This window comes from Puntigrus tetrazona, chromosome 12 (genome assembly GCF_018831695.1).
Source record: "Puntigrus tetrazona isolate hp1 chromosome 12, ASM1883169v1, whole genome shotgun sequence".
Classification (NCBI taxonomy): domain Eukaryota; kingdom Metazoa; phylum Chordata; class Actinopteri; order Cypriniformes; family Cyprinidae; genus Puntigrus; species Puntigrus tetrazona.
The window spans coordinates 13,925,385-13,939,753 of NC_056710.1; the positions used below are offsets into that span (position 1 = coordinate 13,925,385).

Genomic DNA, 14,369 nt, shown 5'->3' on the forward strand with positions numbered 1-14,369 from the left:
TTTTTTCTTTTTCTAAAAGTCATACCATGAGCGCCCAGAGATGAAGAAACGTTTTTGCAACCTACATAAATTAAATCTATAAAAATCATATATACGGTAACATAACCGTTTGACTTCGGGTTGCCTTTAGTCTCACTACAAAACAGTGGAATAAAATGTCAACAACGATATCCATTGTAGATTAACGGCGCAGATTTTAATTTCACTGGATTATTTCCCTTATTTCAAAACGCCAAGGAGTCAAGAGACACGTAATACCTCGTGTTATTATTGTGGAATTTCCTTCAGGCACGTTGAAGGCAGCCCTGAGCTCGGGGTTAGTGTCAGCAGAGGGTGGTGTGTTGATGTTGATGTCAGCATGGAGGGAGTCGAGGATCAGCCTGCTGGGACTTCCATTGGGATGACAGCTGATCCCGCCGTGGCGTAGATGACCATCGGGATCGGATCAACTGCAACGTGGGAGCCAAGTAATGACAGGCGGGAGAAACGCCTGTTGCCCTCATCTGATGTTTGATTTCTAAACGACGCTGAACGAAGTTAATGGCAGAAAGGAAACGAGCACGAGCATCCACTGGATAGTGAAAGTTCCCTTGCTGTCTGTTTTTAGTTTAGCCTTTTCAGGCACGCCGTCTAATCGCATTGAGGGCATTTGTGATCACACAGGTAAGTGAGGTCTTGTGACTTTAATCCTGTATGAAGCGTGTAGTCTTGTAACTTTAGTGGTTTTAATGGTAGCCTCGGTTACATCCTGAACCCGCGAGTGGTTTAGTTATAAGATTGTGTTTTTGTTTGAAACGGTTATACTGCTGTATTTTGTATAAATAACGGTGCTGAGGGAATTTGGTGGCGTGTATTTGTCCAGCAACGAATAACACGCACACCTTTGTACTTTTTCCATTATAAAACACGAGTATCCGCTGGTAATGTTGGATTTCGATTCTTTTTAGTGATTCGAATCTTCTGAAATACTGATTCTTTGTAATCGATTCGTTCTGTTTCTCTTTCAACCGGTCGCACTGTTAAAAGTCAGTGAGTGTCTTTTGCGAGTTATAAGTGAGTTGCTGACTGAATCTTCGCTCAAACGATCCGTTTAAAGTCATACTGATCAAAAAGCTGAGAGTGACACGCAAAGCTATGAGTAGTTCAGATAAGGGGGCGTATTAGTTCAGGAAGTCCCTTCAGTGCAATGCTGCACGAGCTAAATATACAAAAAAAGGATGTTTTGCTGGTCTAAGCTGGTTTGAGATGATGGTCTCGTAGCCTGACCAGGCTGAAGGTAAACTAGTTTCATGAGTCTAACTGGTTGACAACCCGGTTTCCTGACCACCTGAAATAGCCAAAATCAGTCAAACCGGACCAAAACGTGAAGTACAGTAAACCAGCATAGACAGGGATGTGTTTTTTAGCAGGGTTAGGTGTACTTACATTTGCAGGAAAGCATGCATCGTGTAATTCAAATGCGGTGACTCTGTGGCAGCTATGGTAAACCATAAATGTACATGTCAGTGAAACTGAAAGGTAACAGAATTGGGTTTTAAATAACCAAATGCCAATTGAAACAACATGTAGGTTTGGTGATCTTGTCACCTGTCAAATAGCAACTGTTCAGTCAGTTGTCTTTCTTGCTGTTAGAGCAGTAGTCTTTGGGACACCATTCATTCACAAATCAAACTATGTGTGCTATTCATCAGCACAGAATACACTTGTATAGGTGTCGGCCAGCGTAGCGGTGCTGTGTTTACCAAAAGATTAACGGATAGCTCTTATTTGTCAATTTTGAAATCCGATGTACTCAAACATTGTTGTGGTGTCTGTCATTCAGTCATCGCTGGATACAGTTAGTACCTGTGAAACCGGTTAAGGCCTTTTTCTTTTGAGCTTTCAGTAGACGATTATGTTAAAAATATGCACTAACAAGGCAAGCAGAATAAAAAAAAAATGATGTAAGTAATTTGTTTTGAATTCTCCCAAATATTCAGCTTAATTTTTTTTTACATTTTTTATTTTCATTTTTTTCAATTTTTCAACTAGTGACTGATAGTTACTGGTGTTAAGCTAAACTTATTCAATTGTTATTGAATTATCACGATACATAACCATAAAATAAAACATGAAGTATATATATATTGTTCACAACCATAATTATGTTATATTACACAGAAATGAGTACCCATATTTCTGCTATTAATTGGATATTAATTGGATATAGAATGCAAAATGTTTAAAAATATTTATAAAATAATATATAATTTTATATACATAAAATGATAAAGGAAAAAAAATACAAATGGAAAAAGATCAGTGAATAAATAAGCAGTTTTGTTAGTGCTGCTTTGAATATATTAGAATGCAGTATATTTAAAATGCTCCATAAGCATGTGGGTGTTGTAGAAAACTATGTGTGGAGACTACGTTCCTTGTCGCACGTGGGGGGTTTGAATTATTAATAAAGACAGCAGTAGTATTCCCTATCTATGCTTGTCATTTGAGCCTTGTTATGTCAACATTATAAGAAGTAGCTTGATCTGAAACATGACAGCAGCTAATGCGTTAAAGCTTCACAGCTGTCCTGCAGAACGTCACCTGCCTCTCAAAATTGTACTTGTGATTTTACAGAGGCCGCCGTTGACATGCCTCCGTTACCAGATGTCATTTTGATTAGGTTCGCTGTAGAGCGCAGGTTATGTTCACAACATGTAGAAACTTTACTCTTATTCGATGTAGCCCAGAGAAAAGAATGCTGGGAACATTCCTGGCATTCTTCTCCAGCCATAACTGATGTTGGAAAAATGATCATTAGGGAATAGAGATTTGACATTGTCTGTATGAGAGAGCGTTATTGTCTCCTGAGACTCTTTGAGTCAACAGTAAGCTTACGTTGCATCTCAGCCCGTCTACTGTAATTGATATCAGATTGTTTTATGTCGTGTGCACCATTCGGATTCAGTGCATACTACTATTCACGCAACAACTGATGGCTGCCATTTGCTAAGAACACCAGCTGTGTTCTCGGGACCTTGTGTTGCTGTTTTGTTCATGAACTCCTCTCTTTGACTCTATTGAACTTGTCAGATTAGGGTATAGGACGGAGGTCATGTGGAGCCAAGTCATGTGATTCTGCTAGATATGGTACATGTTACTTGCCACGGCACGCCAGAGGTGATGCAAGGCAAGCAGTTGTAATAAATCTTAAGATGGATGTGGCATTTGGATGGCTTATGATTAAAGTGCTTGCTTTTCGGTTTTTGAGAAGTTGTGGCCTGTGGTGGAGGATTTTCTTTTGTCTTTTGTAAGAGCCAGATAGTAGTTTATATAACTGTTTTATAGATGGCTTCACATAGATCTAAATGATACCTTGCTCTAAATGATACCTTGCTCAGTGTGTCAGTGATAATATATGACTTTGTGTTTAAATGATAAAAAGTCTAAATAGTATGGTAAATTGTATTCTGTATTTTAGTCTCTATGGAGTTTATTTTCAGTTTGATAAACAGAATTTCATAAGTTTGCAGTTACAAATTCTATTGATTGATGCACATTTTTCAAATATAACATAAACAAACATTAGTTACAGTATATGTGCAAGTGAATGGAAACAGCTTGTTTGTGCCCTCATAGTAAAAATAGGCTATTATGGCATATGTAATACTTTTGTATGTGTAAAGAGTCAAATGTGAATTTTAATGCAGATAGAATCTAATAATTCTGAATTTGCAAAATCACTCCTAAAGCCAATAGTATGACTTTTGAATAACATGGAATCAAAGCAAATTCCATTGTTGAATCAAATTAATTCATCAAATCAAATTTAATCCAATATAACTGAGAAAAAAATATAATAATAAATAAATAATATTTGAATCAATTAAAAAATCAAATAAATCTCCAATGTTAAAAATTGCCCATATGTCCGGTCGAAAAACCTATCAATCATGAGTGAAAATGAATCAAAATAAATTAAATTGTTGATTGAATAAGATTGATTCTGAATCAGATCAAAAACTTCTGAATCAAATTGAATCTTATTTAATCAGGAAATAGAATTGTTCTCCGTTTCCTTAAATGCATTGCATGAATCGAATTCCATTGAACTCTAATTGTAGTTGCATAGTTGCTTTTTGGAAATGCACCCCAAATTAGTTGTTTACACACCTAGGGCCAACCAAAGAGGTTTTGTTTTTTTTTTCTGTCAAGACTATGGCCCTAGCCATTGTGTAAAGCAATACTAATCAGTTTCAGATCCTTATTTCGCTTATGCAAATTGCTCTGAGCTTCACAAACAGGAACCATTGCTGTCCAAAAAGGGGCTTCCTTTTGGTATTTTAGGTGTTTGACGATCTCATAGATAATTGTTTGATGGTTTTGTCTTGAATGTACTGTGCAAAAACATTCCTCTATGCAAATCATTTGAGCTTCTTTAAGCCTCGGCGGTGGGCCGCAGTCCAGTAGCCTCATTAGATGCTCGGTAGGAGATTGTTTTCTGCATAGCCTGTAAATAAAGAACAGCCTCTCAAGGTTGTGTTTGTGGGGGGAGGTGTGTCTGGGAGAATGTGACATTTCAGAAAGTTCTGTCTCACACAGGCTTGCAAAGCTCTTGGTCGCCACAGTAACCGTGTCCATCTGGGTTGTGCTTCTCAAGACAGTGTTTGTACAGGGAAAGTTCTGCGTGCACGGTCTCTTGTGAACCTTGGATTTCCCCATAAAACTCCACTTGGACCTGCCAAAGATACACCTCCCATTCTCTCTTTTGAACAGCCAGCCTAGAAACATTGCACCCAGAGAAAGCAATGGAATGAGGAAACTTGGGAGCTCTGAAAAATGAAGTAAGAGCCGTTTAGAGAAAGAGATCGCTTTAGCTCTGCTTTCTTAAATTACTTGGAGAGCAGAAGCATTGAGAAACACAAGTTAGAGTATGTATAAATGACCTTGGCCTATACGTAAGAATACTGCTTTAAAGGGGCAGTAGTTATAGAAATTAATCTTTTATTATTATTTCTTCACTCTCTCGTCGTTTTCAACATGTATGACTTACGTTCTTTAGTAGAACACAAAAGGAGAAATTCTAAAGAATGTGGTAGGTGCTCTTTATCATGAAGTTACATTGAATGGGGACTGAAGTCAATCAGTGCGTTCTACTCGAGGAGAACCATATCAAATCCAAACAAAATCATGCAGACTGGTTTTGTGAATCATATCATTGAAAAAATCATTGGAAAATGTTTTGTTCATTAAAGGAATAGTAAGAAAATGATTTCATCGTTTACTCATCTCAAGTTGTTACAAAACTGCATGAATTCCTTTGCTCTGCTGAATACAAAGGAAGATGTTTTGAAGAAAGTTTGTAACAATTAGGCATGTGTCCTGTAAATTTTACATTTTGCAATTAATTGCTAATGCTTTTATTGCGGTATATGATATTATCATTGAAATTTAGGTGCAAAAAAGTGGTCATAATACAATATAAAAGGTTTAATACATTTATCTTATAATGAAAAATATGAATATTTAAATACAATCCAATTCTAGTTCATTGTAATTGGATGAAAAATGTAAAATTGGATGAGTCTATGTAATTTCTATGTCATTTTTGGGTTGTTAAATTGGAGAATATAATAGTTGAGGAGTTAATACTGAGGAGTTTAAGATGTCTTCACCTTCTTCAACATTCTGTTTTCTTATTGTGTCAAGCTGAACAAATTAATTAATTTTGTGCAGGTTGCTAAATAATGGGTACATATCACATTGTTTATCAATTAATTTTGGGTTGGATCATAGTTTTGTTCAATTTCTATCAAATAAAAATGAAAAAAACATTGTTGGATTCATTAAAATATTTGCATGGTTATCTCTAATGCTTGCTTGAATTGGTCCTTGACTATTAAATATTATGTTCTAGCACCTCAAAAGCCTTGTAAGCTACTTTCAGTAGGTTCCTTTCTATTATTTAATTGACTGACTGGCAGTTTCGGACACAGCCCACATCCTGTAATAGATACCCCCTTTCATTGCAGTTGTATTAGCCTTATTGCTTCTTGGTATTATTACGTGACATTATCGCTTCCCACAACTCTGATCCTTTCAAAATCTACTGCATTTTCTTCCATGCAGAGACAGTTTGAGCTCATCTAGAATGATCCTCATTTAAGGCTGGTTTGAAACGAACGCATTGAAATGCATGCAACGCTCGCGTGTCGGACTGAGGGCACACACAATGCCAGTGCCGTAAACACCCAACAGTAATATGAAAAGCAGCAGACCTGTGCCACAATATGGAAGCTTCCAGTCCTGAATGTGTGTTGCAATAGCAGAGCGAGGCAGGGAGCAACCCACCTCCCCGCATATCTCCCCCCTATTGTTGGCATGAAATCGGACCTGTTTAATAAATAAAAGCAGGCGGTCAGCAGATCGGGTTCCAGAGAGGGAACACTGCTGGAGAATCGGAAAAAGGGGAAATGGATGGTCAGAGTTTTTAAGGGAGTGTTTTGGATCAGGAGAGGGATGAGGAAGACGGTTGACGTGTAGCCTGGGAAGGATGTTTATTTAGATTCCAACCATGGTCGGATAACGGTACTCGTGACAGCGAATCATACAGAAAGAGAAAGGACAGGGGCGTACACACTTCATCAGAGTTTGAAAAGGGATGATGGATATGTACACTTAATTGTTTGTTCCTGTACACCAGGGCAGAGAGAGATGCGTGGGTGGGCTTTAGCTGGAGTTTTAAACTGTGCCCTGAATTTGTCACGCAACAGGTTTTAAGCACGTAATTTATCCACAGAGAAAGTGGAAAAAATAAGATAATTAACGAATGAAATATTTTAACAATGTTATTTGTATAATATATATATATTATATAATGTATTTAAAGATTAAATATTGTATTTATTAACCTCCATGTAATTTGACCAATTATTGTCATCTCAAAATATTAAATTTCATGAGGTGCTTAAGGTAAATATTTTAGGTCAAAGATGTAACAAAAAAGTTTGGTATTCCCTATTTTAAAGGATATAAAAGTCTTCGGAACACTAAATCAAAAAAGGTCATCAAGGCCACCTATTTTTCAAATCTGCCTTTGTTTAAAGTGAAGTACATATAGGGGACATTGCAAGCAATTTGTCATAGAGCCAATCAGGGCTGTGCTGATAGTCAGAGGTTTCACCTGTAGCTAACGCCACTGATGATAGCAATATTATTAGTATTAGGCTAGTAATGCTATCTAATTAATATTAGGGCTTATTTGTTGCGTTATATTTATTTTCCTATGTTTTTATAGTGTTGCACATCAAAACCAACCAGACAACTTTGTCGCCCGACACTATAGCCAACACTATTCATTTGAATGATCATATAAATAATACGTTGTTGTTCTTTTTCTCATTGAATAACCAGTTTCAGTCTGACATACTCTAAAAACCTTATCATGTAAGTAAGTGAGATTTAACTCTGATGTCTTTTCTTGTTTGGTTCACTCTTTCTGAGAAAAACCTTTTTCATGGAAAAATAGGTTTTCTGCCAACAACTTATACCAAAGTGGGTTTTTTCAGACATGAGCAGCAAAGAGAAATACATTGTATTAGCAGTTATGATCTAGTGCGAGGGCGGCACGTGACCTGCACAAACACAGATAACCAGCAGTGATGTTACGTCACATTAATCCTCAATACTGAGTCTTTCGTCTGATGCACAGTTGCTTCTTTGTCTTAATGCCAGCTGTTTGCGTGTGTGTGTGAGAGAGTGTGTGACCCCTTTGAAAGACTGCAGAGTGAGTGTTTACAAAGCTGTCTGTCGTTATACCACCACTGTCACTCCAGTGCCAAGTGTCTCATTCACACACAAATAAAGAGACCCTCTCTTTCTTTCATTAGTTTGCTTTGTTCATTCATTCTTATTTATTAGCCTGATTTGCTCATCATTTCTGTTTCATGGTTTCGATGACCTTAAAATTCAATCGAACCTTTCCTGACACTGACATTTGATTGTGTCATTTAAACATTTCCGCATTGATTCAGCAGGGCATGATTTTTTTTATTATTCATGATTTTAGAATTAGAATGAGCTTTTGTTGAGGAGATGGATTCAATGGATTGCTGTGGGAAAGCAGAGATTTTGTATATCGTATCAGTCAGTATTGTATATTTAATTGTGCATGTTCGTTTTCCATTTTCACATTTAGATTAATTTTGCAAATATATATATATATATATATATATATATATATATATATATATATATATATATATATATATATATATATAAAAATCTCAGAATGAACGTCCATTTTTACTGTACTTTATAATGTTGTGTTGCCTAAATTCAATTTGTAGCATTTACATACAATTAACATTTTTTTATGTTTTAATTCAATTAAATGCAAAATATTGATAAATCAGGCCTGATCAATCTAGTCTGGCTAATGCAGAAAAAGCTTTAGTCTAATAAGAAAAGAGTTGTTTTTTAGAACAGAATGCATTCAAAGGTGTTGTATGCAGGATTTTGACTCTACTAAAGCATAAAAATACCAAAGTATGTTTGCGGGTATTTAAGAAACATGCTAAGTTAACATACTTTATCTGAAAAACAATGCTCTAGTCCGTTATTCTCCTTTGAAAATGTACATTCTGGCCCGGAATGTCAGCTTCTGTTTTGGCTTGTGCAACCCGCCCACTGTCCGTTTACCCAATAGTGTTTTGGAAACACAGGTTACCAGTTGGCGGAAAATGGAGTGTATTTCAAACGAAAGGGACCTGAGCGGGAATGTGTGTCAAGTCTGAGTAGGAGGGGCCAACGTCTCTAGTATTTTGAATTTGGACTGCAATACCTAGTTCAACCACTCGGCGTCAATCCTACATACAGCACCTTTAAGTGTGCAACCTGTAGCCAAGATAAACATGGAACGATTAAGTAAGCGTTATTGGATTCAGCTGAATTTTCTTCGTAATTGTTGGATAACAAATGAATTTGAGAAGTTTAACTTTAGGGTCCATAAACATTTTAGCGAGCGGACTTGTTCTCTCGTAATCCAGTGCAAGCTTTTGTTTAGTTTTTTATAAATGTGTTTGAGATGTGCGCTAGCAGAAACGTTCCTTTTTCTCCTGCCTGGTCATCGAGTGGTCTTTACTAATCTGGATTAGTGACCTCCTCACCTCTCGGCAGGACCATATGTCTGTTTGTTTCTGTATTACTGAATGCTATGTGTGACAGTGGCACATGAAGGAGAGTGTCCTTTAGACTTCTGATCACATGAAAATGTCCATGAGTTGTTTAAAACACCACAGATACATATGGGCAAGGTAAAATATTTCATATTTAACCAAACTTGAAATTATAAATGTTAAATGCAAGACAGAGATGTTCTCATCTTCATTAAATGGCCTGTAAGCATAATGGAGATTACATTGTATGAATTAGTTGCAATTTGAGCTTAATTGTGTCTATTGTGGGACCTGTTTCTGCAGTAATTTCTAAATATGGGTGAGGTGATCTAAGTATGAAGTTCTGCTTCAACCTGTCTGGATTATCACTAGTTAGCACCACATAGAATGTAAAATTTGTTAAAAAAACAGGCTATCAGCCGCTTTTCTTATGATATTTAGGAGCATTCTGTATTGCCTCTTAGCTATGAAAGTGTTGAGCAAAGAATAACTTCAAACACTGGGAGAAAACAAAAAATAAAGCACATTGCTTCTGGATTTAGAAAGCCTGCTAGATATTTATAACTAACATGTTAAAAAAATACACATACACAATTTCTGAAATTCTAATATAATACAAAAAAAATTAAATATATGTTTAATACATTATTTTATTATATATTTATTATTAATTAAATGGGTCAGTTGCTGTGATTTCAAGTTTTCCTTTGTGTTACAAGCTGCATAGATAAGATCCCTAAAGTCGCAAAGACTGAAGAGATATTCTTTATTAAAAATTATGGTTTGTCTACACCTCCACTAAAATCTCACAATAATCTTGGAGGATTGCTAAAGGACTAGCGGCAGGTGGACTGTAAGGACATGCCAGTTCTCTGTCTGATGTTCAGACATGATACATGATGACTCACATGAACTGACTCGTCAGCTGGAAATATCCAGCACTCATTAGAATCTTGCTCTAGGATCTCCTTTTTTTCCTCCAAAAATCCTAAAGCAAAGAGACGTACTGTTACTCATCCACTCTTACGCACGCAGCACAGTTTCTGTGGCTTTGCCCTCATGTCGAAACTTGTTCATGTTGGTTCTTCCTTCAATGACAGCAACTTGGTTAGTTGAAGTGGAGTGCAGAAAGTGTGCCGATGACTGGAATCCATTTCTGAGTCAACAATTCCCTAGTTTTCCATTGTTTCAGAGGGTGTTGATCAGAACAGCAGATCAGGAGATAGGGAAGAATGCAAAATGCCTGAAATCATTTTAACCAGTTGGTGTTCTGGTTTCACTTAATTCCTCTCGTCAAAGCAACAAATACTCATTTAAAGAAGTCATGTGTGTTTGATCCAACAGTTTTTAGTTGATTATAATGTTTTTTTTAAACACCATCAGAAATGTTAATGCTATATTAAAGGTTTACCCATTCTCATGAAGCTTAAAGCTTTGATACTCCCTCATATTCTTGAGTTACGTCAGTGCATTCTTTCTGTAACTGACACACTTTGGCTGTGTCCAAAATCAAAAGCAGCTGCCTGTCTTCTTAGTCCATCAGTCACTTAATAGGCAACATTTGTAGTATGAAGCACCTTTTAAGATTTTAGACATTTTTCATAGATGCAAACTACTCACCTTTCAGTGGAAACTATACATTGTATAGTATTTTCTTTACTTTTTACTAGAAAAAAAATATTTAAAGTAAAGACCTGTACGTGAAACAAGGAAGAGATAGAGGGCAAACGTTTTGAATTTTTGGTCAACATTGCTGTCTAATCAGCCAATATTATTTTAAATAGCCTGCTTAGCACTTCATCGTTAATAACATGGAATTTTGTCCAAATATATTCAATTTTGATGTTTGTAAAATATTGCATAAAGGTGTAATTTTTTTTTTGATTATAAGGTAATAAAACTCTGATTAGACTGGTTAAGCATATGTTTAATAATTTATTTAATCTCCACTTTCATTTAGAGACAATAAAAATTTGTATAACTAGTATGGTACTGATATATCATGATCAGATTTTTTTCTTTTTATGTAACATTGTTGATTTTGAATATTTAAATATGTCCTGTATTTTATACCTTTGCAGAACTAATAATAATAATAATAATTTATAAGCAATAATTTAATGATAAATAATAATTTAATTCTGCTATTCAGTCATATAGTCTTTAGAAAATAATTATCTATTTTTCATACTATTCATTAGAATTGAATCATTCATATATTCAGTTACAACAGTTACAGTAATAAATTACAGTAATCGGTTACAGTAAATAAATGCATTAATAAATGCATTTTTTCATGTATTAAATAATCTGTAATTTCTGTAGGATAATGTGACTTGACTTGAGGAATCACTGAAATTAATTGCATTTTACAATATATTAAATGTGCAAGCATGTATTTAATTTTTTTATATTATTTCAAAATAGTACTGTTTTACGACTTGGTAAGAAAAATCTTTCAACGACAGTGTACATTTACAGATATTAAATACTTTTTTTTTTTTTACTTCATAATAAAATAATATGGAAAACTATAGTAGCTGGCACATTACTGTGGCCTTGACAGAGTGCAGAAGAAAAAGGTGTCTGTGTTGCTGCCTGCCTAAAAAGAGTTGTTGTTTTTTTTCGCCCTTTAAATTCTTTGCAGATGTACATGAGTGTATTTCACTTCTTAGACTCAACATCATGAATACTCTCTCTGCCACAGAGGAAGAGCAGTGGTTAGGGTTAACACTAGGCTTTTGTATTTATTTTTTCCTGCATCATAACGGAAAGATGCTTTACATTTCTGGTCTGTGGTGTTTCTAGTCGAATTAACATACAGCTTAACCCTTTGCACACTTTTTTTAGATTGTATTTTGCCTTCTGCATTTTTTTTACTCGATCTGTGTGCAACATAAAGCCAAAATATCACTCTAAAAGTGACATTTCAGTCTTTCACCTGGCAACAACACGAGTCCTGCTGTGACCCCTGTCACCTTTCAGTCGGGTCACCTGTTACCCCTCACCCCGACACTGGAGACGTCCCGAGAGAGAAACATACACACTCGCACGCAGCAGACAGAGAGTTCTTTGAGCTTCTGAAACATGTGCGTTTCAGCTCTCATTTCCTCTCTTTATATTTCTCCTATTCACTTTCACAGAGGCTCTTAATCCTCCATTCGGGTTGAATTGGCTTCTTTAGTATGCTAGATCAATCTCCATTTGTTTATCATGAAGAAGGACTGCAGCAAACTCTGGCAGAAACATGCTTTACTACAAATATTTTCGTGTGAATGCGCATTGTTTCAGGCTCACGAACTCTGGTATACTTCATGCACGCAGAACTTTATGACTCATCATTGTCTGTTAACATTGGACAGCGCAGTCTCCCTCTCAAGGCCCCCACCCCATTATTACTCTCATGTGAATGACTTAATGTTTTTTAGAGGGAGTATAAACACTTGAGATTGTTGAAGAAATGTTGTCCAAGAAAGAGGTGAAATCAGTCGGCCTGTTTCTTCACCATCTAAGTACTGCACGGTTATTTAACCAGCCTCAGTCTCAGTGAGAATCGCTCTCTTATTTTGATTTGGCTGAGCGATTTGAGTTTTGAATGATGTAACTGAACTACTTCTTGCGTTACGTTTATGCCATGAGTTCTGTTCGCTTACAGTTTCTTTTGAATGAGTAGTTTCTCATGCTCACAAAAGTTTAATATTTTGTTAATTCAAAAATACAATAACAGTAATATGTCATTAGTCCAGTCTTTAGCGTCACATGATCCGAACAGCTTAATAATTTTGTATAACTGATTTTTTATCCAACTGATTTGATAAATCAAATGTTTAAAGAGCAGCCAGTTTTTATTTAACATGTTTTTATTGTAATTTCTTAATTAATTATTGAATTAAGCGTTGCTAAATACAATTTCATTTTACTTTTTGGTAACAATTCTTATTTTAAGGTGTCTTTGTTATGTACTGACTATTATAATAATTATAGTTAATTACACTCAAATAACCCTAAGCCAAAGCCTAATCCTAACCATAACCAAGTACATGTACTTAATTAATATTACTCAGCAATTAAATATATAATTACACTGTAGCAATCACACCTTAAAATAAAGTAACGCATATGTTATTTTTTAGAAAAATACAAAAACTTAGTTTGTTAATGTCATTCAAACTTTAAATGCACCTTGACGTAAATGTGATATGTTTTTTAATACATGAAGATACCTGTTAAGATAAAAAAGACAATGTAAAATACATTAAAAGTGCATATGTAATATGTAATAATATAATTATTCTTTAAACATATCTTAATGTTTAATTAAAAATGCTATACTTTGCTTCAGATACATAATATAAGAAATGTATGTCACTAAATAAACATATTTTTTTCAGGGCCATTTGACTGTGTCACAAAAAAAACAACAACATTGCAATAAAAATAAATAGATTGCATGGTATTCCCTGGATACTAATAAATGTGAATCCTTGTTTTCCAAACAGCTGTTTTGACGTCATCAGGTTTTGAGCTCACCACTTCAGAATGTGTAATGAGAAAACATGAAATTCAGATCTTTGACAGGAAAGGACTTTCCACTGGGTGGCCTGGGTGTAATGTTTAATCCATCTCTCTTTCAGGTGATGAGTGAACATGGAGGCTGGATCAGTGGTGCGTGCTGTGTTTGAGTTCCTTCCCAGTGTCTCTGAAGAACTCCCACTGTTCACTGGAGATGTCATTGAAGTGCTCAGCATTGTTGATGAATTTTGGCTGCTTGGAATTAAAGATGGAGTCACAGGTAAAGTCATATGAGGATTCGCAATACATTGTCTGTCTGTGATATTGATGTTTATCTTTCTTTCTGCATTCAGGACAGTTTCCCAGCACTTTTGTGGAACCTGTTACGATCCCAAGCACCAAAACAGGAGAGAATCTGTACGTGTGCATCAATGATTTTAACTCTGCGGACGCAGGAAACTTACCACTAAAGAGAGGTACATACATTATGCTCTAGTTATTAAACATTCATGACTTCTATTCAGGTTCATTAGGGTTAATCATGATTAACTTTTGCTGATGCATAATACACTTTTTATGTTATTCTAAACCTGTATGGCTTTCTTTATTCATGTAACAATTTAAGTTGATAATGGAAACCCATAATGAGATTTTGGGGATTGTGCATTTTTTAAGAAAATAAAAAACAAAAAAAAAAGAAAG

The 14,369-nt window shown here is 35.5% G+C and overlaps 1 protein-coding gene across 3 annotated transcripts in view; it reads left to right on the plus strand.

Moving 5' to 3' along the window:
• Positions 1-375: 375 nt before the first annotated feature.
• LOC122355687 (dynamin binding protein) overlaps positions 376-14,369 on the plus strand; it is a 41,898-nt gene continuing 27,904 nt past the window's right edge. Inside the window, exons 1-3 of one of the 3 annotated variants that reach the window (XM_043254227.1) lie at positions 376-663; positions 13,790-13,947; positions 14,021-14,143. In XM_043254227.1, the coding sequence (XP_043110162.1) occupies positions 13,803-13,947; positions 14,021-14,143 (268 nt within the window). In that variant the 5' untranslated portion in view covers positions 376-663; positions 13,790-13,802. Of the gene's footprint in view, positions 664-13,789; positions 13,948-14,020; positions 14,144-14,369 lie in introns of those variants that run through there. The other 2 variants (XM_043254225.1, XM_043254228.1) reach the window with 2 other exon arrangements.